General features: G+C 38.0%; 1 protein-coding gene and 1 long non-coding RNA gene across 5 annotated transcripts; one reads left to right on the top strand and one right to left on the bottom strand.

The window, feature by feature from the left end:
• Positions 1-421: 421 nt before the first annotated feature.
• On the bottom strand, positions 422-24,873 carry LOC137993097 (PR domain zinc finger protein 12-like). 4 transcript variants are annotated; one of them, XM_068838763.1, is made up of 6 exons: positions 24,653-24,873; positions 21,657-21,809; positions 15,350-15,477; positions 7,479-7,777; positions 6,225-6,522; positions 422-1,424 (listed from the first exon to the last, which is right to left on the bottom strand). In XM_068838763.1, exons 4-6 carry the CDS (start codon positions 7,749-7,751, stop codon positions 1,003-1,005), a joined length of 993 nt encoding a protein of 330 aa, XP_068694864.1. In that variant the 5' UTR covers positions 7,752-7,777; positions 15,350-15,477; positions 21,657-21,809; positions 24,653-24,873; the 3' UTR covers positions 422-1,002. The 4 variants fall into 4 exon arrangements, with proteins under 4 accessions (XP_068694864.1, XP_068694865.1, XP_068694866.1 ...); XM_068838764.1 differs by having other exon boundaries at positions 21,657-21,763; positions 24,653-24,852; XM_068838765.1 differs by lacking the exons at positions 21,657-21,809; positions 24,653-24,873 and adding an exon at positions 20,188-20,306.
• Positions 5,853-7,790, top strand: LOC137993100 (uncharacterized). Its single transcript, XR_011121809.1, has 2 exons — positions 5,853-6,064; positions 7,576-7,790. It is a non-coding gene; the product is annotated as an uncharacterized lncRNA (long non-coding RNA).
• Positions 24,874-26,360: the final 1,487 nt, after the last annotated feature.

Raw genomic sequence — 26,360 nt, 5'->3', positions numbered from 1 at the left:
AACGGAAAAAAGAGGAGGGAAGCCGAGGTTAGAGATTCAAACTGAGTTTTCATCTGATTGTGAAAATAAACTGCATCTTTCGAATGAACAAAGCAAGGGAGTAGTATTTTGTAACATGCATATGAGCAACAGACTAAGCAGGCCTTGTTGAGATTCATGCACAGAAAGGTTTCTCAATCGGCTGTGTCAAAAACTGTGAGAGAATTGATTTGTTCTTTATTTTCCGGATATCAAGTTCTTGAGGCGAAAGCCTTTTTTCAGTTTTGTGAGTGCTTGTTAATGGTCTCTTTTTGACATGAAAGATCATCTGCCGACGTTCAGTTTGACATGGAAATCATCCGTGTCCCCCTGAGAAAAATAATTCATGTCGTGAGTAATGGTTCTAGGGAGTTCTTTGAAAGTACCACACATCAACTTCACGCTCATGGATTTCTGTTTATTTCAGTCCTATAAAAAAAGCTCTTCCGTAAACTAGAGTGGATCGATGTATTTTAAACTTGTTGGAGTGTCCATCACACAGACGGCTTGAATGTAAGCATGGCGTTACCTTTTACTTTTCGTAGGGCTTTCCGCCATTCTTTTTAAACAAAATATTTACATAGTATATACAACTGAAACGCTTGCAGGTATTTTAAGATTTTCTTTGATGTGTTTACTCTATAGAAGCTCACTAACCGCGCAGAAAAAGTACATGCATTTCGTATAGCGATCCCCGACAGTAGACTAACCGATTTAAAATGTTCTTGTGTGTATCAACTCTTAGTATCAAATATAATCTGCACTATGTCTGTTGAAGTAGTTCTTGGCTGATTGTTTTTATTCTACTACTTGTATTTAGCAGTGTTTTAGGAAACTCCTAATTCTGTCAGCTCAGCTACATATAGAATATCTAACTCTCCGTGAAGTTTAAAATTAAGCCGGCGGCGTTATAGACGAATATGCGTACACACCTCACAACGAATTTTTTTTTTTTTTTTCAAATTAAAATGTCGCCTTTTATAGTTATTGCGACACACTTTCTAATTTAGGAGATTCTGAGGGTGAGAGTTCGTCAAGGTTTGATTCATCATGAAGACTTTTTGAGTTTTGAGCGGCTACTTTCGCTGCTTCGTGTAATGGCCGATGTCTTGCCGATTTCTGATGAGCTCGTAGTCCAGCGAGCTGTGAGTAGGCGAAGTGACAAACATTACATTTATATGGTTTCTCTCCCGTGTGGAGCCTGGTGTGATTGCGAAGAGTTGAAGACTGTGAAAAGGACTTCTTGCAATACTTGCATTGGAACGGTTTCTCAAGAGTGTGAATACGCATGTGCGAGCGCAAGTTACTGCGCGAGTTAAATCCCCGTCTGCAAAGGGTACATTTAAGTCTCCCTGGTACAACGGTGTTTTTGACTCGCTCCGGGTTGAATTTGTAAATTGGGTCGTCTGAAAAAGAGACAAAAAAACTTTTTTAAGTCACAATTTTCACAACAACAAACATGCAAAGATTTATTTCTCTAGAACTAATATTCAAAAGATATCTTCTACAATTTGTGGCTCAGTTGGACGCGATTTCCTGTTTTAGAATTACAATGGTAGACAGGAAATGTGGAAAGTGGTCGAGGTAGTTGAGTTCCAAGATAAACATTTCACGCTGTGTTGTAAATTATACAACATGATTTGAAAACAGCTTGAAATCAAAACTGATATGAGAAAATCCTATTCACAACGCAAATTAAAACAAGGACTTTTTCAAAAAATAGCTGTTTTTGAACTTGTCTTGAGAGACTCTGAATAGGAGATTTCCAGCTTTTATCGAGTCCTAGTTTTTACTCAAAGTGTGTCTAACATTTTTAATTATTTTTCTTTTTAATTTTATACGCCAAAATTCAATCTTATCATACTTGTAACAGTCGTTAAATCGTCTTTCTTGCCATGGGACGGGAGGTCAAATCTTAACAGGTTTAATTTTGTCCTTCTGGGATTATTTTTAACACCGATCTCTCTTTCGTTGAATGCCTGGTAACCTGTAACTGTTATAAAATATTTTAAAGCATGCGGGTGAAACTTTCAGCGTTGTAAAGTGGAGTCAGAGCTAGAAATGTGCGATATTTTCATTTTCGTGTTGTTCAACAAGTTCTGCTTAGGCATTGGTAAGAGCGAAGGAAAACGTAACTGCCGATAAGCCAGGTAGTTCTTGCCACAATGAGTATTATCTGGTATCCCGGCTTATTGATGGTGGAATAGAGATTTCACCATCGGTGTTATAGGTGTTATCTTCAATATGTTCCATCAGTTATAGCTACATCTCTTTGGACCGAGACTGAATTGGTTTTCGGTTGGCGCTTGGTCATTGTCACACTTTCTCTCTTGAATTTTTGTGTAACAACAAGAAATGCGGTGAGACTGAAATTATAGTATGGAAAATGAGAAAGATGAAAAATCATTGGCATTAAATTGGAGAAGTTTTGTATACCTTAACGGGAAGTAAGGACTCCTGATGACATAATATCTTACCCCTTTGACTTAAATGTTTATGGAATAATTGGAGAACGTACAAATATAGTTCTTCCGGGCCGTTCCTGAGTAAAGGACATCCGAGCTGTCGCAATCTTTACTAAGACTGTCTTTCAATGAACGCTCTCGCCTCCCAGAATAAGTTAGTTCGTTCAGCTTTCTGATGATTTATTTGCTGTCGCCCCAAGCGAAACGTTTCGTGGTCGATAACACGGGGCGTGCCGTTTCTTGGCTTGAAGCCCAAAGGGGTACTTTGGCAAGTAAAACGAACGTGCATTTATCTTATGACCTTGGGCGGAAGTATGTGATTTTCGATTAACTAAAAACTTTGCCAAGGCGGGCAAAAATAAAATATTGATTCATGATATGTGATACGTGCATTCAAGGCAATCGCGTTTTGAGAGGAGGAAAAATGACAAGCAAAAAAACAAATGAAAAAAACCTGTCTTTTCGAACCAGGTGATCAGCGCAATAAAAAACCAATTTGGAAGTCCTAATTAACTGTGGTTGAGCCACACCGCATTTACTTCGAAATTCAAGCAATGCTCATGTAATTAGAAGCATTGCACACTGCCAAAAATAATAATAATAATAATCAAATGGCTTACTTTTAAGCATGAGCCGCTAAATCGTGAATTCAATGAAAAAAGAAAAAGTTGCCAAAGTATTGTTTCTTTAACTATTGTTGGTCGTGGCGAAAGACGTGGAAAGAAGTACATTAAAACTAAATTAAACAGACACGCAAGCCAAGACATTAGAAAGAGACTTGGTTTACTAAGTCTTGACGCAGTTTGTGTGATTTGTTACAGTAAATATGGACAATGAGAATGGATTTGGGGTTGTTTTTCTCCAGAAAATGAAGATCTTAAAAAGATTCGACGATTTTTTTTTAAATCATAGAAATACTGGCTTGACAATGCTCACTCTATTACCTTCATTTTTCTAGTAGTAAGCTATTCAAGCAGGATAGAATTTCAACAAAACTAGTGTGATGTTATCGGAATACAAAGGAACCGATTTACAGATATAACAAAAATCACCTGTCTTCCTTTCATTAGTGCTAGAACAAGAAAAGAAAAAAAGAAAGCGAAGGCTCTAGTGAAGCTTAATTAACAATGGGTCTCAATAGTTTCCATCGAATTTTTTGTTTTATCCTCAAGTTTTGAATTTTTTTTTTAACAAATTTGAACGTTTTTACGATTTTAAAGATCGGGAGATTAGGGAGACCCGAAGGCAGAAACTAAAGCGTACTTGGAGTCGGTCAGGCAGCGTAAATGCAGTTTTTAATACCATATAGACTCCCCCTTTCTGTTTGCTAAAGCTCTTTTTATTAAACCACTTCGTTTAAATAAACTTCCCTTTAATTGAACACTTTTAAACATGCCGAATAAGAACCGTTTACAAATCATTATAGTTAATCCATTATTAATTTTATACCCTGGCGTCCTAATTGATTTTCCTTGAAAGCCTGCTAAATTAATCGAAATACAGCTGCCTTAAGCTTGTACTGTTTTTTGGCCAAGAACAGAGGTAACACGATCCATTTTCGATTTCTTTAAAATAAACTGTCTAAGCAAATTTACTTTGGCTATCAAAAAAAATCATAATTCGAAAGCAAACGAAGGTATATTGCTTTTATACTCAAGGTACTTTCCTTTCTTCGTAGTTTTTTGGTTGAAAAAATAATAATAAAATAAAAACATGTAAATGTAAATTTCTTCGATCGCTGTTTACACGATAAAAGTTGCGATTCGTGGCTTCCGGATGCGCTATGTACTAAGATACGGTTTCTTGTTAGTAAGCAAGTTGGTTTGAGGGAGCAAACAATCGATGAGGAAAAAATAAAGTTGTAATTTGTGCATTACTTTCATTAGGCGTACATCAGAGGACATCAGAGAGATGATGTTAGCTCGAGGGTTAACTACCTAATAATTACTGTAGTTATCTCAGCAAATAATCCGTTTCAGTGTGGTTGAAATCTAGTAAAAGCAATTGAAACCACCAACATAAGCAAGTAACGCAGGTATGCAAGAACGTACATGCACGACGCTTCGAACAGGCAAAGAAAAGTTCAGAAATACCACCCCGATGTTCGAAGTCTTGGACGACTGTTAGAATTATTCCGTTTCTCATTTTTACGAATTACTTATAAATTAAACACGCTTAAAACGCACTGCACCCACCGGGTTACTTATAGCATAGTGTACCAAACTGTTAGGTGGCTCCTCCTTAATTTTGAATTTTAAAAAAAATGGAATCATCTGTTTTCCTTAAAGGTTTCCTGCCTAACCTACTAGCAAGGTCGTGCACCTTCCTGAAACGGTCTCTTTCAATATTTATTAGTTTCATTAACTCCCCGTACGCGCTGTTGGAAATGCAAATTTCGAAAAACTTGCTCCTTTTCTAATTAAAAAAGAAATCAGTTAAATTCGTGAACAGTTTGTTTTAGCCACTGAGTCTGCTTAGTAAATTGAACCGCGCTTCGCACGCGATAAACTGAATTTAGGTTTGGCCGGGAATTTTCAGTTTTGGCTGTTTCAAAATGATTCGCCTATTTCGCCTGAAATGACCACGTAGCACACACTGGGAGAAGATATTAATAAAAATACGTGCTAATGGATATAGTAAACCTGCATGGAAAATTAAAGAAAACGCGTGAAAATGAATTCGGTTTCCGGTGGGGGAAAATTAAAACAAATTCGATGCCGCAGAAAAGCTTTTTACTGCACTCATAAACATAAATACCGAAGTATTTTTTATTAACTTTAGCAAATATTCAAAGAATACCAGATATCTACAATGAGTTTATGCGGGAATGCACATTTCAATACCCATGTAAGCAATTTTTTTTAGCAAATTCGTTGAACTCTTATTCTCTGTAACTTTTTGTGAGAGAATCACTTGAAACAAATAAAACACTGGTTTATTTTGAGCAGTTCCTGTAAAATTAGTTAAGTCGACTGGTAAATTTAACAAGTCGAGTTCTAGTAAGGATGTGAATAACATTTTTTATTTCTCGTAAGGAGCATATGTGAAAATACTACGGCATAATTGGTGTGAATTTCAGAAAATTTAATTCGCGCGTCGTTATTATTTCGGATGGAAAAGCTAAAAAGGCATTATAATATCGTAAAACAGTTTTATCTTAAAGTTTCTAAGGCATATGGTGTTAAGAAAAGCTTTTAATAATAAACGAGTAAAGAAAGCATTCTATATAGTAGTTTTCATTTTCGACAAGAAAGTAGAAGACCATTGCAACGATCGTTGAGAATTTATGGAATAAAGGTTACTGTCTCTTTTTTCTAAAAAAAAAATCATTTTTCTTTTCAATATTTTATCCAAGGTCCATTCTTAGCATACGTATTCTCTGCGCTTGCTTTTCTTCAATGGTGAAGAATTAATACTGATGGAAACACTGTTGCATGTGTCTCAGAGTGATCTAAGTTCTATGCATTGTTGCTGTCGAAGATATCTTTAAGTTGGTTAAAGCTCACTGAGCATGGTGTTGCATGTAAATGGCAAATCACAGTTCACGTCTGCCGAGCAGGTCTGTGCTTTTGCACGAAAAGGTAAGTCAGTGTAGGAACCCAACTGGAAGCAATTACAATGTAATATACTTTGATGCCTGTTTATAAGGGCATAGATTGATTTTTCCTTTTTTTCTTCAACCTGGCGGACAAATGGTAAAACTAAATATAACCATGTTTGGGCTTCCCCACGCATACCAACCTGAAATGTGCCCTTCGTCTTCTTCGTGTCCTCTTCGCTTTCTTCTTACAAAGTCATTAACAGGCGCTATTCCAGGTATACCGAGAAACTGAATGTATGTTCCGCCGTACCAAACAAGCAATTCTTGATCCGGTGGGATGTCTTTTACCGCGCGGTAGTAAATGTTGCCACCGTACTGAAATACATCAAGGTTCTGTTCTTGTTCATTCCTAGCGCAGTTTACAAAACCCATCCAATTACGAGGGTTTTCGTCTTTGGCATCTAAAAAGTGGCTCACCGAGCCATCTTCGTTGAGAACCTAATAAAATAATTCAAAGCAAATGATTCCATTACAAGAGAAGCATCACTGAAATGTTCTGTTTTAATCGCCATCCTGATGTTCCGATTGCAGTATGATTAATGCATTCAGAATTATTTTGTAACGAATTGTAACCGGATTGTTCGACCACGAATTGCAAGGAATGGTAATTTCTTTATTATTCACAGTTTGTGATAATCTGGGGGAATTCCTAGATTTGTATGAAGAATAAAAGGTGCTGTGTTGTGGAAGTCAAGGAGGTCCTCAAATGCCTTGTGTACTGTTCAAACACAAGGAGAATAGTGGATAGATTGTCAAATAAAACTCGGATTCTCTGAGTTTTTATAGCTCGCCCTAGTTTATTTCGAGCGTCAACGACGCTCATGAAATGTTCTTGGGTAGATCGGGGAGTTTTATATATTTTCTTTCTTTTGGTACGCAATTCTCGTATATTTTGTTTGGTTTAGTTGTCCTAATAATCTGGAGCTTCAGGCCGACTCTGTCTTTTAATATCCTCTTAAGATTGCAAAAGTATAGCAGGAAAAAAAATCCCTTTTAAACGACTAGATTTTGTAGTTGACAGCAAAGGAACAAGAAATTAATGTTTTAGCATTATCTTCCGACAGTTAAGACATTTTAATCTGGAGTCATCAGCCAAGCACAGCAAGCTTTGCATATCAATCGTGAATTACCATTTATTTTTTCTAAAAAAGTATTTGTTGTTTTGAATTTCGCCAATAACTGTTGATGCCCCGGGTTTTCGAAAAAACAACTGTAATAAAAATTTAGGTAGGTCTTAACTGATTTTAAAATCGACAACCTACAGGGCTCGGATATGGATGAACATCACATGGTGCTTGGCGATAACGTTCAGCCAGCGTGCCTTCTAACGCAATCTTAAACTTGATAACATGCACTAGGGCTACCGCGTTATTTGTCGTGTCCAATATACCTACCTCCCACATGAGGCTGTTATCAACGTCAGAGTTGAGGTCTTCTATTTTAACTATACGACCAGTATAAGGACCCATCTGTGTTCCTTCTTTGATCCAGCATGTACTAAACACGCCAAGTTGAACACCAGGAATTGAAGAGGGAGCTATGGTCACTTGTTCCGGAAGAGAGACAAATGCCATGAAGAACGACTCGTTCTCTAGACAGAGCTGTTTGGTTTTGGTGCTGTCGTTGCTCAGAACAGGGACCAAAGCTGTTGATTCGACGCGCTTCATCCCATTTATAAAGCTTACTTCTTGCTCTGATTAAAGAAAGAAACATATAGTAGTAAAGTTCACTTTTCGGTGCTAAATACTGATTGGGTAAGAAAGTTGAATTCAGCCATGTAAAAAATGATTTTTATAGTCAAGATAACTGACACCTGAACCAAGTCTAGACATTGCTTTTTTAAACCGGATTAGTAAAAGCATAGAGACAGCAGCGTGATCCTTTTGAATCAATGGATGCAATGAACACAGGCGGGAACTGACAAATTCAGAATTTTTTACAGATTTAAAGAGTGCTAAAGTCAGAACAGCAGACAAGTAGTAGGAAGGTTAAGATTAGCGACGATTTCTCTAGTGTACGAGTGAATGAAAATCGAAGCGCTAGTCAGTTTGTGATGTAGTAATATATTGCAGCTAACAGAAGTCGTTTGCAATCAATTATTCATAACGTTTTATTTATGACTGGGGTAAAGATTGTAAAAAAGCGAAAGCGGTCTGGCGAGTCGCAGATCAAGGGATATTGCCGAGACGACGAATTCGAAGAGAGACGAGCTTCCTCAGATCGATTTCTGGTTGTGAATTGAGATTCAGTGAGGTTATTTACGATGGAGCCACCTGCTTTAGGGATTTTCTAATAATCTTTATGATCTTGAATTAAAGTAAACCCGTGGAACGTGCTAAATACACCATGATAAGCAGAAGAAAGGATGGTTTACTTGACGCATTAATCTCTAACGAATTGTTATGCTATGGGATTCTTATCAGCGACAAACAATCACCTTTGATGGAGCTCACAGTGTGAAACACAAACCAAAGAAGTAAATTTGGAGATGATTGCGGAAGTTAAGATATGGCTAGGAAGGATATGATTCGCAAATTTTCATTACTGAACACTTCTTTTATAATAGGTTTTTATTTAGGTATTGGTAAAATTTCGTAAACAATGCAAAAGTAAAGAAGGTCAAACAATACGGCACACGTATTTGAACCTTCTAAGCACGGAAGCTTGTTTTCCAAAAACAAGCGTCTTCGACGCTGAGTAGCTTTCAGTACCTGTTTTTTTTATTATTTTACAATTGCAAGTGGATGCGATAAGGCGATAGGAGGCCAGGGTGTTTGACTGCGAGTCACGTGGTCGCAAGGTCTTTCCCAGTTGTTTTTTGCCGTTTTGTCTTCTTTGATTGAGTTTGCTTTGAGTTTGACTGTTTTCGGCTCATTGTTACTCCATCATGTTACTCTTCTTTGATATGCTAATCTTTGTTTAATTCCAACTAGTAGACATTAATTACACGATAAAAAATGTCCAAACATGCTAATTTCTCTCCAAAAGCAAATTCGAAATTAGACCAGTTTAAACGTATTTCATTCTCTGTACTGTGTTCCTTTATATTGTCTGTCACCTAAGCACTCGAGAATTTCAATGAGGGTACACAGTTTTCGATAAGGTTGGAATCGAATAATCCACAGTCAGAACCATGGGCATCTATATCTGACCCCATCACAATCGCAAAAACATCAAGTGATAAGGCATGAACTTATACTCAAAGAGCTTAAAAGTCCACGAAATACTGTAGGTTTACAAACCCCGGTGGAATTAAGTGTTTTTGGTTAAATTTCCGAGTTTGCATACATATTCATTCGGCCAGCAATCCACCTGCCTTCAGAAAATTGGGTATTTAAACCTTGTTATCGTTCTCAAATTACAATTGAAATGAGGAAGCGCTTTCGCTTCTATATTTGAAATGTTGTTTGCTGGTAGTTCACATTCTAATGACCGTTTCACCAGACAGCCGGAAACTGTGTGATGTGTTCTTAAAACATTGAGCAAAAGCTAAGCCGCTTAGAACGGGCGTGCAATGTGTTATAGCGCGCTAGGCCTCTAAAATTCCCCAACCACCCAGAAAGAAAACTCGTTACATGACTGCCCAAGAAGTAAATCAGAGCATTCGCTTTTTAATATTCATTTTGGCACAGCCCGGAGCGATGAATTTTTTTTCCTTTGACTACTAAAAACATGAATACGAGCGTAATCTCACGCGATTTTGCAATTTATGCCACGGTAGTATATTGACCCGTTGTCTCGTTACTTATGAACAACCACACGAGAAATAGTTTGCGAAAGTTTTGGAACTCTGAAGGCTAGAAAGTGCGTGTTACATAAAAGAAACTAAAATTCTCCTCATTAAAATAAACCAGAGCCTATAAACTTTCCTAAGTCGTTAATGTTTAATGACATTCCTTAGTTAAATTCCAAAAGAATACGTAACGTGAAGCAGTTTTAGACAAGTCTTTGACATCATTTTTCCATACAACGGTGCGGAAACTGGCTGAGGAAATGAAAAATCCCTTATAACTAAACACATCATTTATAGAGAAGTAATTACATAATTTGTCATTGCTTTAATACGCCAGCTAGGGATGAAGCACACACGGGGTTTAAAAAATTACGTTGTAGTTTTCCAATTCATTGACATTTAATAATACTATTGTACCGTAATAATGGGGAAAAAAGAGAATTTACCTTCATCCAAATTGTAGTCAACTCTTTCTAGCACACCGGATTTAAAAGTCATTTCTTTCTGGCCTCCAAAAACGTTGCACCATTTTCCGTATAAAACACTCCTCAAGACCTCCTGACTGATGTTCAGAGGACCGCTTGGTTTTTCCAAGAGTGGCGGCGCTACCCAAACAGACATCTCTGCAAGTATCGTGGTCACTGATCTATGACGAGCCTCCTCTCGATCAGCCGTCTTTACGTATTCACTTACTTCGAGTTTATGAGATTTTAATAAAACGTCAGCGCTTTATATTCTGACCAATGTTTGTCGTTGACAATGGTCAAGACGTGAACAATAGCTAAGCAAAACTAAATAAGTCTTTGTAATAAATCAAATATTTTTCATCATGCCCTTCACACCTCATTGAACGCTGTTCCACTCGCTTATAATGACCTACCAGGGAGCAATGCACCTGCCTTAGCTAGCTATTGAGCATGCGCAATGGTCTACACCTTGGGGAGACATGAGCATCTGATCAACGTGCTTCTTGATCGGAAGAGAATAATAAGCTTACATTTCCCAAGGGGTTTCGGTGAATAAAGGAGAGACTTCAATGAACGATTTAGCAAGGTGCAAAAACTGAAACTTTGAATGTTCCGGATCAATAAAAACACCGTGATGGTGAGATTTGTAGCAAAGTGCAAAATTAGCAGAGATTAAATCTTCACCTCTTTTTTCTTCTGCCTGACATCCGGATGGTCAAATCTAGCGATGGAAGTGGTAGGAAATTTAGATTCGAATAATCAGTCACAATCACAGGTGTATTCTCTGGATTTGTATCAAATTTGACTCATTTCGTAGTTCCATCTCATTCAGGATTTCAGTTCATTTTCTCAAAACTTTTTCGTCTCATTACCTAATTTTAAACACCCTGCTCGCTATTCCGGCAAATTAATGCGAAGGAATTGTAAAACGGTTTTGTTGTAAAAAGGGCTTGAAAGAAAGAAATGCGTGAGTGCGCTTTAAAAAAATAATAAATATATATTTTTGATTGATAAATTTTATGCCACGAGCCGAAGGCAGCTTTAGCTAATTTTACTTCTGAAGATAAAGATCCTTCGAATTAACATTGCAGAAATAGAAAGATGTAAACACGCTTGGTCCCAATTACGAATTAATGAACACAAAGAAGTTAGCGCCCAAATCAATCACAAGTGATTAGATCGGTTGATTTAATTAGTAGTATTCTAACATTTTCCAATAGAAACGAGTCTTATAAAGACCACCAACTCTTTTATTGAAGGAACATGCAGCAAATGGTAATAAGAAAACAAATATGTGTTATTTTTCAGGTTTCGGATTTGGTTTTGCATCGGTTTGTTATCGAGTTAACTGTTGATGCGCCCTCTGGAAGTCGCTACAATTCGCGTATAGCTGTTAAACCCGAGTTGCTTTCAAAAATCCTAATTGTTGAAAAAATGAAGAGTCAGGTCGCCTCTTGTCTGGTGAACACGAAAGAACGAAAATGTGGTATACTTTTGGCAAGGGCGGGGTGTACTGTTGGCACCTGCTGTCTTGGTTGGCGCGTGTCTTACGCGTGTCAGAAACAAAGGTGCTTAAACATATTTGCTCGTACTCGCAACCCTTCCTCCCTTTTTTCTTAATTGAAAGGCCTTGTTTTATTCTATACATGATCAGTCAGATTTCTCCACACAGAAAGAAGGGAATAAACTGAAACACTGGATGCTTGCGTCCAATCATCTTAAAAGTTCTGCCCGCTTCTCTTTACTGGGTGTTGTCAACGTTCTTCCCTTTTTCTCGCGCGCGGAAATTGATTCTAGTTTTTCCACTTTGTTTAGAAACGCTTGGGGAAAAAGACCCTGAGCCCTTTCAAAGGATATCGCAAATTGAATTAAGGGAAAACATTTTATCATTGTACTTGGTTTTAAGAAAGTGGATAAAATGATGCGGAAATTTTTCGACACTTTAATAGAGCTGAAGGAAATTAAATTTGCATTAGAATAGGAGTGGGTTCATTACTTGCGAAAACTCATTACTTTCTGCTCAATCAGGGCGCTTGCCAAGGTAATGGAGCTCTAAAACTAAAAATACGGTTGTCTTACTCTTTAATGTGACTTTTTCGTTATTGAAACTATCTCTTAAATAATGTAACTTTCCAGTCTTGCATCGCCGAGGGTAAATATGAGCTCTTATTAATACTGAACCAGGATAAATGAGACACAAAATTACTAAAGGGGCGAAAAACAGCTAGAGTTTATTCCGAAGATCAATAAACGGTGGTCAGTTTTTGAAAGGCTTTGTTTTCCCCCTTATTTAGCGTTTACTTAAGTAGAAGGAAGAACGTTTGATATTGCAAACAACATCAATAGTCGCTAGTGCTAATTTTAATTCGTTCGTGCAGAAGGGGCATTGTGGTAGTAGCTGTTTACAAGTTTGGTGTGAGGAAATTACCTGCCCCGCAGTCCGTACCAAGAATAATGGAGTATAGTGAACGAGCAACACGCAACCTCAGACACAGATTCTATTTTCTTTCCGCTTTATTACCTGAAAAAACCGAGAGCGGACAATTTATTCTTGCAAATCTTTACTTTAATACTCTAAACACCGGAAAACACCCAATTTTCTGCTAATCCCACAGAAAGAAAATTGAACGTTGTGTAGGTGAACTAAGGATGGCCAATATTACACAAGTGAAAATTCTAAGCCGAGATAATGAGTAATCTACAAAGATTTGTTGTTATGTGATATTTTAATGAGCTTGAAGCCGTTAATACGCCTGGGAAAGAAAGAGGACCAGTTCTCTGTGAGAACAGGCTCATGGCCCCATAAAAAAAAAAAAGGCTGAAATGGTTTTGAAGGCTTTTTAAGAAGCTCTCGCTAAATAGATGATCACCACTTTGTCTTCAACTACACGTGCAGCAAAAAAAAAGGCTTAACAGCAAACAAATCGGCCTCCAACAATATATGATCAATTACTGTTGAAGTATTAAATTGCCTTCAAAGAGCTTATCCCATGCGAGGTTTTCTCTCCTCCATGCAGGCCACTGGTTTGGGTAAAGCAAAGCCTTATCAAACAGGTGTCTGCCATAGAAACTTAAGCCAAAGGGTTCAGGCTAAGCCATGGAAGCTGGCTATTTTCTGATTTATTTGCTATGTGAGAGGGCACAAGCAAGAGTGCAGCCCCGGAGATGAGGTGAGTGCTTTGTTTTGGGTCTGTCCAATGCAGGGGCTCGCGTGTTGTTCCTGTGGAGGAGAACACGAGGGAAGCTTAACGACAAAATACGTGTACAATGTAAATCACACTGGAGCAACAAATTGATTAAGTTTGCTTTCACTTTCTACTTGAACCATTAAATGATCGGTCAGGTTATTTCAGTGTAAAAGAAACGACTGGCTTGGAGAGACACAGTGGGTGCTACACAGCCAGGAATGAAAACTCACAAAGATCTTGTTCATTAAGCGCCAACTCCAGTGGTTCTCGCTTCCTAACTCAATGATCATCAGCAATTTTTATTTTCCTTTGTTTAGGTTTGTAGTAATTAGTGATTGCTTATTATGGTTCTCGATGCAAAGCAAATTCAAATACACTTTTAATTGCTAAGGGTCACTTTGCGGTGCTTAGAGAGAGATATGTGCCCTCCAGGGAGCCTCTAATCAATGCGTTAGGCAACTACAAAAATAGACGAAATTAAAACTCATATATTAGCCGTCAAGAAGCGGTAAACTTACGCGAGCACCTTTATTTTGTGATTGTCATTGGCGCACTAGTTGACGAAATGATAATATAGCACTTTGTGAGGAAATTTTAAGTGCACTAGTGTGAACGAACAAGCTAAAAAATGCGATTTGATGAAAAAGTGGGCCGCTTTCCAGTCGAAAATCCAGAGTGAAGGAGGGTCATTTAGATCCTTGATACATAAACACTCTTTTCAAAAGCTTACACAAATGATCAACTAGCGTTAAATCTGTTTCATCTTGACTAAAACAGCAAATCTATTCATCCTGTTGTTTTTTTTTTCTTTTGAAACCAGAAACCAGTGCTTAAGTTGTTTTAAAAACGCAACAGTATCTTAAAACGGTTGCTTTAATACGTGGAGGTGATAATATCTCCGACAAGGTAGTAAATTTATGTACAACGGAAGTATTTTACGAAATTAAGAGAAAGTTTTTCAATTTCAAATCAAAATGTACTTAGGACGCTAAGCTTCATGCACGTAAGGGAAACTAAATAGACGGATGTCTCGATACATTGTGACACCGGAACGAAAGAGAAAAACATCGTTTTCATTGTAAAAGGGATCTGAATATCATACTCGCTACCTCGAAGACCAAGGTTATGACACCATTTACATAGCTGCGACGACCAGTAAATTTCAATAGCTACTCAGAACAAAGGTAAAGACCATTTTCGCCACCACAAACTGAGATTTGCGTACCTTTAAATCAATGTTGTGTTCCGTTTTGGCGTGAGGCATTCCCCCGTTATACATTTGATAGCGGGCGAATATTCAATAAAGACCTCAAACAGTTATTTTGAAAATTTGATGATGACCGGGTGTGGTCCGTTTATTATTTGCGAGATTTCAGGTTTATTTCGTGGCACTGCCATCGTTTGCCAATGAACATCATAACCAGCTTTACCAGCCGGGTATTTCGAGCTATATACCTGAGAAAACAAGCGCGGCTCATTTCTGTTAAGAATTTAAACTGCCCCGCAGAGACCACAAGATTTAGATTGTTTATCTCAGCAAACGTTATTTTAATTTTTAATTCTCACTTTCTTGTTAGCGATAACGAGTGTAAATCGGTCATCACAGTATAGGGGTGAACATCGCCGCACTATACAATACACAATACACTCCTCTATACGAATGAAGCCAGCAACAGTCCACGTTTTTTGGCATTTGAAGTCGCAAAGCAAGATTTTTCTTCTGTTCAGTTTTTCGCGAAATTGAAAATCTGATACCTGTTAAAGCCTGCGCATGGATGTAAATTTAATTTTTAAGAGTTTTTCGTCTAATTTAACTACATTGATAAAGCCAGCAAAATGAAAATTGGACGCCATTTTTTAAGAAGGGGGTAACTTACCGAATTTCGCCGCATTATTTAAGCTGTTTTGTCCTTTGCTTTCTTCACAAAAATGTTAATTAGCGTGAAAGTAGTTTGAAAACAAACATCTGAATCGATTGCATCTTTCAATGAACTTTCAGTTTACCCTGCAAAGAAAGAGAATAAAGCACTCTTATCTTTTAATAAATACCTCATTTTGCGTTTATCTATAAAATTTTGAAATCAGGCCCGACATCAAATAACTTTCACAGTGTACACAATAATTTTCCAAAATCATATTAGCCGTTCAACGCTTTTCCATTGAATTTCGCAGCAGGGAAAAGATAAGATGTGACAGGGATTTTTTTTTTCAAACAAAACTCATGGTTGATTTTTTCGTATATTTTAGTCGAGATTTCTTGTAGGTTATCAAACGGCTAAGTATATGAACTCGGAGTACAGAATTTTTGTTGACCATAATTTAAAAAGGCAGTCGAGCATTCTATGTGAGAGAATCCATTTATGGTTTTTAAGTTCAACAGTTAAAAAAAAGCTAAAAAAGATTCATTTCGAGTGCGGATTTAGTCGGAATCGTCGAGATAAAGTATAACCGTAATAACTACAAGAATGAGGAACAAGTCGAAAACGAACTCTACCGAAATGTTGCACATTTTGAAACGACTTACAACAGACTTACAAGGTCGGAAAATTTCCCTTTTCTTGTAATCGTTAAGCTAGCAACTACCATGACGTCCTATAGTTATTTTTGCTTCTTGGAAAGCGCAGCAATTTTCAACAACGATCCCAATGCAAAAACTTCTCGCCGGTGACTCTATCAGAGAGGTTTAGGAAAAGATGTGAGATTTGGATTTCTAGTTCCACTTTTTATGTGATGGTTTACCTATGCTAGTCTTGACAGTGGATCCGTTATTTTCCCATTGTAGTCAAGTCATTTATTTTTAGGGTTACTACGCGCTGGTAAAATAACTAGATGAACTTGCCAAAGTATAGCCCATCATTTACTCCCCGTTGACTTGGCATGATCATTGGAGTACTTCTTGAAAATCAAAGGGGTGATTAAGTGAACATTTGCTGTTTTCAAACCGACGAAATTGCATTGACCTTGCGAAACAACTTGAAAGAATAACGTACACCAAGTAGGCCCCACTAGGCTTTGTAAAAATCCAACTGGTTGGCTATTTCCATCAAGGCTTCTTGACGCCAGTGAGTTTCTTTTTAATTGTTTATTTCTATCATCGCCCGTTAATAAGCTTCAGAATCTATATACTACGCTGACTGTCGGTACTTCAAGACTGAAAAATATACATAAAACCCTAGAAATTTATCAATATTGATTTCCCTCGTTCAATAAGCGCGTTACAAGCACAGGCAATCAAAAGTGGGGGGTTCTAATCTCCAAACGGGAGTTTGGAAGAACTGTAGGGACGCAAATGGAGACAAACACATTTGGTTATGTCAACGAGCTCGGCCAGCGCGTGACCCACATGCAAAAACGTTTCTAAACAACCGCAAAGACAATTATTGACTAATAAGGTGGCATTTGCGTTTTCTATTATTCTTTTAATTTGAAGTTTTGGTGGCTTTGCTTCTTCAAAGAAATACTAAAGATGAGAAGCTAATTGCAACTTTACAGTTATTCTTTTTAAATTCTTACAAAAACTGAGATAGTCATTTAACAACACCTCCCACGCGTTGACCGTCATCTCATACTTTTCAGTGCATTGCTAAACGTAGAGCTATTTTTTAAAGACATTGTTCGAAAGCAAAACTAATAAGCGCTTTCTTTATCAACGAAACACGATGTTCTTTTTTTATTTAAAAAAATAGATTACTGAGGTTCCCTCAGTTTCTCGGATGTCAAGAATAAAAAGTTTTTATTAAGGATTAAAGTTTCCTTCTTCTTGCAGAAAACGAAACCTCCTGGAGGCTCCTTTAAATCGATGTTTTCAAAAGTCTGCAGAAATAAAAGTTAACAAATGTCGGTCAAGAGAGATGTTTCCACTCTCCGTCGTTTCGTGACATCCCTGTAAGATTGACTCCTCTAAAAAAAAAATTTGCCAAAATCATATTCTTTATATTCATTTCAGTTATTCTTCAATTTTTTCTCATTCGGGCTACTTGTTAGAAAATTTTCCCTAAAGCAAAGTCTTACATTTCATAAAAGAAAATCTAAAAATATGGATCGTTCATGCATCAAAAACGGTGTCAACGAGTTCCGGCAGTACTGACTTACATCGCATAAAATGTCAAACCAACGCGAAAAGGATCAGTAAACTCATTTAGCTTACGATGTTATAGAGGATGATGCAGAGTGCAATTTTCAACCGCTTTGAAAGAAAAGAATAACTGTTATTTACTGACGGATTGATCATAACTCAATAACATACAATAACTTGACATATCCTTGGTTGACTGTTTAGTTGACCTTAAGATAAGTTTCAGGTGTTGATTCTGAACTGTGTAAACTTACGTTGAAGTGTAAGCATTGACTATATGTAGTAATGAGTATCCAACAAAGAGAACATCGACAGTTACTTATGTAGACTCGAGGACGAAGACCAGGTTTCACTGAACGAAAAATAAACAAGCATAACTTTACTTTCCTGTTTCAAATGATGCAAGATTAACGTGTTTACCTCGACCGATTTTAAACTTTTGTCTTAAAATGCACGCTGTCACAGTTAAAAAGAAAATAGAAGTAGTAATTTGAGATAAAAACACGATTGAAGAAGAACTGAGCAACCCAACAATTCTGCCGTGGCCCCTTTGACTCTAATTACATATTATTCAATACACGGATATTTCGATAAATTATTGGCTTGAAATTCACTTTAAGACTGAAAGGCATGAGCTAAAGCAATAAAAAAATTCGCAAATAATATCAGTGAACTAAGCTCAGAGTTAATCTGAAGGTACCGAAAGGTGTTCATTTAAGGGCATTCAAGTTTCAAGTTCAAGTTTATTGTAGAATTTCATTATATAATACATTCTTCAATCTGCACTGCTCGCAGGTAGCAATAGCTAGTCGAGGCGAGCAGTGATTAGATGTATATACAAGAGAGAACAAGTAGAGAAAGCTACGTTAATCAATTGTGTTTTACAAACGAACAGGTATACGAATACCTAGTGTACAGAGTATACAGTCAACTAAAATAAGAAAATTTCATCTAAAAGCAAACCAATACAAAGCAATATTCAGGCAATATTATTTTCGTAGGCTGCTGAAAGAAGTAACTGTTCGATGAATTAATGTGCAGTTGTTGTGTGCCTCATGATAAGGACGAGAGGAGCTTATTATATTTGGGGTTTCTGGTGTTATGTTCTTGAACTGCAAATATAGTAAAGGTAACGTTTATTCTATATATTAAAGGAAATCAAAGAGGGAACAATTCAGCTTCAATTCAGATCCCCCCCCCCCCTCCCAAAAAAAAAATTGGGGCGCAACTTAGAGTTTTTAGGAAGCAAGCTGAGAAAGTCAGTTTTTAAAGAAAATCACTGTGCGTAAGTTTTCGTCGTGTGCGCGGATTAGGCTATGTGACTGTTTCAGAAATGCTGGAGACAATGCAAGAGAATGATCGTTTTGATATGTTTCCAGAGTTTTCTACTGTGGTACATATCCTTGCAGTGATATCAGCTACATCGTGTTCTGCAATACAATCATTTAGTGCGTTGCGTTGATTGAAAACTTAATTAACTCAGCAGCACCATGGAGCAACAGCGCGTCAGTAACATCGTACTTTAATACTAACATTGAACGGGAATATGCCAACTCTGTAGTCAACAATGGCATTGATCGTATCATTGATGTCGTCGAAATGGCAGAGACAGCTTTAATTTCTTTTAACGTATCATTGATATCTTCGGTCGTCGAAATGGCAGAGAGAGCTATTTCTTTTAACGTGTTTTATGAACTCGTGTGATAGATTCATTTGTAAGGAATGATTTTCACTTCATATGTAGGCCTATATTAATGTATCGTATGACCCTCGTTTCTTTTCTACTGTTTCGTAAAAATTTAGGCAATTTGCGCGAAACTTTTTGGGAAATTGGTTCACCGCCCCCCCCTCTCCTCGCAAAAAAATTACCCGTACGCCTATGCACACAAATGGCAAGGTTGACGACTATTTAATTTATTTTTTTTATTTTTATTTTTCCAATAAACGTAGAAAATTGTGCTGTTTCATCAATGTGTTGAATAATAAAACAATTATCCTGCGAAATCGCGTGGAATATCGCCTGATACTTAGCCTTCGAGGCCGTAGGCCGAGTTTGCTAAAATCAGGCGATATTCCACAAGATTGAGCAGGATAATTGTTTTATTATTCAACACATTGATGAAACAGCACAATTTTCTACGTTTATTGGAAAAAAATGCTGGAAAAACTACCATTTTTCTCCGCGACACATAAAACTACGTATATCGCAGGATATCTGTTGAGTACGCACAACGAATATTGAGCGCGCTATGACCATATTTGGACATCGTCACAATGTGTTGAATAATAATAGAGAATATGCTTCAACGTAGTGTTGTGAGGAAGCTCCGGACAAAAGAAGCCATCCAGGCTTATCACATTTGGGCTTCTCCTTGATTTCCACAGTGAGGAAGTGAGGAAGAACATGTGGGAGGATAACTTATACCTGAGTTGGTTAACAAAACATTGTCCAGTTTCGATTTAATTTTAAGGCATGTAAGCCTCCCGAACCGCGCACCGGTGGCTCAGTTGGTTGAGCGTCGGGCAGTCACGCGGGAGGTCGCGGGTTCGAACCCCTGGCCGGATGAACACTCAGGATCTTAAATTAACTGAGGAGAAAGTGCAGTCTTTGTAATATCATCTGCAAATGGTTAGACTTACAAGTCTTCTCGGATAAGCACTAAAAACCGTAGGTCCCGTCTCACAAATATCTTCTATGATGAAATGGTATATGAAATGAATCATATATGAACTGAGGATATGAAATCAAGTGAAGCTATGATCTTCGCAGTTATGAGCGCAATTTTTGCAATTGCGTAGAGAAGCCTGAAAATTTCAGGACTTCACGGGGTTTGAACCCGTGACCTCGCGAGGTCACACCCCGTTGAAGTCCTGAATTTTTCAGGCTTCTCTACGCAATTGCAAAAATTGCGCTCATAACTGCGAAGATCATAGCGTCACTTGAAATATCTTCTATGTTCATAAGTTCCCTGTGGGACGTTAAAGAACCCAAGCACTATTCGAGAAGAGTAGGGGATAAAGTCCCCGGTGTTGTAGCTGTCCTGTTCTCTCCAGCAGAAGTGGCCAGCTTGGCGGTGATGTCTCTAAAAGGCTTGTGGTGTATGAGGCCACCTAAGCAGAAACAGCCACAAGTCAAACAGGGACTTTACCAAGTGTAGATGTGAATCACGGGTTTCTGCATTTAAAGAATTTAGAACACACAGTTATTCCCTACGTACGAAGCGAAAAACACAATAAGGACCTAAATGATCTTCGCCGACGGCCTTGGTCGATGAGACGTCCTCTCGACATTAACATTTGAGGAGCAAAACAACCACTTCGCCTTTCCTTTTTGACCGTTTGTAAATTTCTTTCCCGTTCTCTGCAATGTCCAAGTTCAATGGAGAACGCGAGCACACAACGTCTGATTTAACTATGCTACTTTGTTAGTACCAATTTTGATGAGGGAGGAAAAGCGTAGTACCTGGAGAAAAGCCCTCGGAGTCAGATTGAGGTCAACTGACACTCAGCGCACATACGACCTCGGGGCCGAGAGTTGAACCCAGACGTAGAAGGCACTATTGATAACCACTAAGCCGCCCTGACAACACCGCGATTTAATGCCGAACAAATATGACCAAGATGTGAGCTATATTCATTTCGGCAACTTCATATCACCATTAACCATTGCCATGATGACTAAGCTTTAAGGATTTAGCTTTTTTGTGTCAGTTCTCTCTCTTTCTACTCGGGAGACCTATCATTATTTCTTCCATAATCCTCAACACATTTCAGTGAAATAGACCACGCCCTGGAATCTGTCCCCGCCTAAGCGTTTTATTAAGGAGAGAGTAAAACCACTCTTAAGAATATTCGGAAAGAATGTTATGTACGCAGGAGTGATAAAGAGAGCAGTGATTCCTATATTCTATATTCGCAAAGTGAAAGAACAGACATTCACTTTTCAATGCGCATGCTTCTAACGACCAAAAAAGCAATGATCAAGTAGAACGTAAACTAAATTTCTCAGTATTGTAAGGTAAAAACAAGAAAGATGTACTTCTAAATGCTTTTAAACAAATCACAAATCAGGGGGGATGTAATGAGGACATGACAAATGCAATACGTACCTAATTACCTTGATTCACCAGGAAGTGGTCCAAATTAGACATAGTCAAAGCTACATTCGTGTTGTTTTGGAAACTTCATTGAACTGTACCAAAGCATGATCCTCTACCTTGAGAATGGAAATGCCCTCCGAGTTAGTGTACCAGCGAAATAAACTATATATTAGGAGAATAACAAATAAAGCATTTATTCATACTAATTACACGATACTGCTTGCCTAAAAAATAAAGACTCGGACTGCATAAGGCATATGAGTACTTATTACTTCAAACTAATACAGCTAGGTATTAAAATGGCCTGAAAAAGCCGAATTTTCAGAGGCACGAAGGTCATGCTAGTGGCTGTTAGTTGCCAATATAGTTCGCAGCATTGTCGACCCCCCAAAACCTATAAATTTACTGTTACGCAGACCATTCCAGATCATTATCATTCTCCTGCATTGATATCAGACGCCTTTCAATAACATGGTCGGATGATTAGCCATAAGGATAAATCGAGCCTTTGGAATTAGTCTGTGAAAGCAGTTCTTGTCAAGACGAATTATCGGGATAAATGGTTTGGTACGTCTGTTCGCCCGTATTTATAAAGAGAGGAATCGCCCGACGAGCCACTTTTCGTTATCAAAGTCATACCGGCACATAATATCTAGTAAAACTAATGGATATCACTACGGTCCGATAAAAAAGTAGTAAAAGTAAATAATCAATCAATAGATCACTTTAAAAACGTCCTAGTTCAGTAGACAACAATTGATTGAAATTGAAATTGGCCGATGGTGAGTAGCTGGGAAGGGCTTTGTTGGTGATCATACAGACAGGATAGCCTTACGTTCAATTTATCTGTGTAAAGCTACCAATTCAAAGTGATTGATATTAAAATACAATTAAATTAGCTGGAGTGGTGGGGAACACGAGGAATAGTAAAAGCAGCCCCACAAGGGTAAAAAGCCGAATCTCCTTCAAGCTTTTGGTTAAGGCCTCCATCTTAATAATCCAATTATTAAACATTTGTGTGTATGTTTGTTCAAGGGGAAACAAATCCTCGGAAGAACATTCTACAATCTTTACTTTGTGCGTGTCTGACTCGTGTTGTGTTGTGCGTGTCGAAACAGATTGAAACAGATTTCCTCTCCGCGGGTGATTATGATCGCAGAAGAAAAAGATCCAATTTGACTTTTGTACTATTCAAAAAGGAATAGATTGGAATTTTTTTTGGTTGCCGTAGTTTACAAATTGATCACCAAATGGACCGCCATTTCAACATTCAGACGAACAGGACTGGTCAAATTAAACGAGTACTGTTTTATCATTTAACAGTAAGTAGAATGGCATAATCACTTCCAACAACGTATAATCAGCTCCAATTAAAGAGATTTTACGATAAGAAAGCGATAAGATTGTATTTAGAGCCTGTCACCTTCGACAATCGATCATCTATTATTGAAAATGGTTGTGTATAATTTTGTTGTACAGTAGACTTAGATTACCAATGTGAACTGACTGACGTGATTTCGAGAGGAATCTAACCCTACTGTAACCATATAATATTCAGGCTGTTAGAATCATCGCGTGATGCCAATATAATTTTGATTAGTTTTGCTGTCGCGTTTTTAGCAGTGCATTAACGCACCGCGGGTTGCCTATTAAGAAGATGGTAGTAACAGCGGATATGATTTACCTGAACAAAGCAACAGACATCATCAAATGTTAGGACCGATTTGAAATAAGCATCAGAACGTTTTCGTGATAGTTTTGATAGCAAAGGAAAAAGTACAGAAAAGTCGGTCTCAAACTAAGCGGCACATTACAGACGCTGACGTAAATTGAAGTTTGACGAGTGTTTAATCTAAACAAGTCGTAGGTTTATTTTTCCCGTGAAGGAAAATTGGAATTTATTACTCTATTAAGTAATGCTACATGTTTGTTTTTTCCGTTCTGTTGTTTCTTTTTCTTCATATTAATAAGGTTCGAGACACGCCACGTATGATTTGTGAAACACTTGTTTGAGAACACGACCTCCGAAAACTAGAAATGAGGTTGAGGATTGGCAATCAGGAAATAAAACGAATTAAAAGGTCTTGAAGCGACTTTCGCTCTTTAAATAGGGTATAATCTGACGGTTAATTCTAAGAATCAGTAAGATCTTCAGATCTGTGAAGAATCGACCAGCAAATTATAATCCCTTGTTGAAGTGTTCCGAACGACAGTGCAGTTATTGTGATTTCCTTTAAAACAATGTGCGTTATAAAAGCAGCAATTGTTATATTCGGTTTTTCTGATATCCGGATAATCAAGGCCAGTGATAACACTTCCCTGAACTTTAATTGTTCCGGATATTATAAAAACCTAATCGAAAATATCATTGTTTACAAACAAATAACCATGCGGTGCAATTAAAGTGTCCTTAATTAATGGGGTAAAACATATTTACAAGAGAGGGCGATAACGGCGAACCCGGAGAAAAACATCATGCGACAGAGTTGCCAAAAATCAACAAATTAAACCCATTTTCTCTTCCGAAAAATCGAAAAATCAACAAATTAAACCCATTTCCTCATAATTTTCTCTTTCTATTACAGCTCACGCAGTGGTAAATTTTATATACCAAAAAACATGTACTGATGTGTAAAATTTCCAAGGCTTTTTCAGAGCCCATGGTATAATTTGTTATCTTGTCGAGATTAATTAATGAGCGCAATCGCATTTGAGGACTAGACAACAGTCAATAGCTAGAATCGGTCAGCTAACGAATCTCTTCTTCCTTGTTGCACGCAGGTTGACTCTTTAACAGCCGCGTATATCAAACAGCACCCACAACGCATGATTTCGTGTACTGAATCATGATCTTCTGTTCGGATTGAATGTTGTATACAAATTTCGATCTGAGGATTGTTCGGCGATCCCGCACTCGACTTTTCGTTGTTTATCGAAAAAGCGCAAGTCACAGAAAGATCACCAAACCATCAGTCGGTCGAAAGTAGGAAAATATAGTCCCTTACCTTTTCGCAATCATTGACGCGAGTGGAGGTCACCATGAATTTTCGGAAAGGAAATATTCCGCAGTAATTTCTCGAAAGGTCACTTTCATCTATCAATGAAGAAACTTTTCGGGTTTCAACTTTTCGACTACAAATCCAAACATATCAAATTCGTCTACCTGATAAAAATTATGTAGAACATATCAACTCCTTGCCAGAGTCATTACCCATTACAAGGACCTTAATTAGAATTTGTTCGTTGGACGCCCCTCGGTGAACAAAGGAAATGGACGTCTGCATAACCGTGGTCACACTGCAGACTTTTTACCTATGTAAACTTGACTTGTTGACAGTTTATCTCGAAAAACTGATTTTTTCAGTGTGACCGATTTTTCCCGCCTAAGTAATTTACCTCGGGGAAATTTTATCGCCTCGAACTTCGATATGTCACTAGAACAATAGAATAAACCTTGACAGCTACCCCAAAGCGTTAGCTAGGGAAAATTCATTTCCCCAGGCAATTCACCAATAACTGAAGCTCGTCGGCGAATGTCTTAATGACAGATCCGGAAATACAGCACTGTGAAGTCAACTAGAAAAGGCCTTTTTGCCGTCAGTTAAATTTCTTTTTACTGCAAAGCGCGAAGACAATGGCACAATTCAGAGCAAGTATTTGTTTTAGTTTAGAGTTTGAAATTTCACTTCAGCTTAGGTGGATTTGGAATCATTTTTTTTTAACCGAGGAACTGTTTTTGTTGCGGAAACAGTTTGTTTTCTCAAGACGAGCCGCAACAAGGTTATTACCACGATTAGCCTGTTCCAGGCTCCAAGATAGTTTCGCTACTATATTGCCTTTAAATTCTGTAATTGTAAGAGGACGTGAATGGGCCAAAAAAGCTTTCAAACTTAACACTCAGCTGCTGAGTGACTATCTGCCCCGGAAGGGGTGGGGGGGGGGGGGGGGGGGTATTCCCAGAAAAATTGGGTAGGGGTGTGCGGCCCGCTTCCCAAAACCCTTACCTTATTTATGACCAAAATCTGCGATTTTCCCTACCCTATTTATGACCTGACCAAAAATTTGATACCCTATTTATGACCTGACCCTTTAAATCAATACCCTGGTGCAGAGCAAGTTGCAGAGCTGCCTTATAATTATTTCCCTAGTTCAGACCAATGTTAAAGGCAATGTTTATCTGCTTTTATTAGGTAGGTTATAAGACTGCATGTCAAAGTTTCGAGCTCAGAATTCCACAACACGGGTTTCATAATATGCCGTCATAACTACAGAATACATCCTTACCTTATGGTGACTAATATGCTATCTATCTATCTGGTCAACTTCAGTTCAAAAACCCCGGGAGCCCGGCCCGTGACCGGAACGCGTGACAAGCCGTTGCGGTACGTACACAGTACCGTAAACATAAATTGTGAAATGCTTTTGTTGCTGGTCTTATCTAGCCTGTGAAGCAGCCGGGTGAGAGGAAGGCAAAGCGCGGATGGAAGGAAGGGGGACATGATAAAAAAGTAGCTTCTTCTAAATAACAAACGAATTCAAGACTAGAGTGCAAAAATCGATACCCTATTTATGACCAAAATGGCGGAAAATTGGCCAAAATCGATACCCTATTTATGACCAAAACGGCTGAAAACCCTACCCTTTGGGGTCGCACATACCTATATAGCCCATATAAGGGAGTACCCCCCCCCCCGCCTAGGCTATCTGCTCGAA

The sequence above is a fragment of the Montipora foliosa genome, chromosome 2 (assembly GCF_036669935.1).
Source record: "Montipora foliosa isolate CH-2021 chromosome 2, ASM3666993v2, whole genome shotgun sequence".
NCBI lineage: Eukaryota > Metazoa > Cnidaria > Anthozoa > Scleractinia > Acroporidae > Montipora > Montipora foliosa.
This window is presented reverse-complemented; position numbering and strand designations above follow the sequence as displayed.

Excerpts from the sequence above, each read along its gene's own strand:
- LOC137993097 (XM_068838762.1), bottom strand. The coding sequence starts at position 10,438 with ATGTCTGTTTGGGTAGCGCCGCCACTCTTGGAAAAACCAAGCGGTCCT. Across the intron at positions 6,523-7,478 it reads ATAACAGCCTCATGTGGGAG|GTTCTCAACGAAGATGGCTC; the intron begins GTAGGTATATTG and ends TTATTTTATTAG. Across the intron at positions 1,425-6,224 it reads AGACGAAGGGCACATTTCAG|ACGACCCAATTTACAAATTC; the intron begins GTTGGTATGCGT and ends TCTCTTTTTCAG.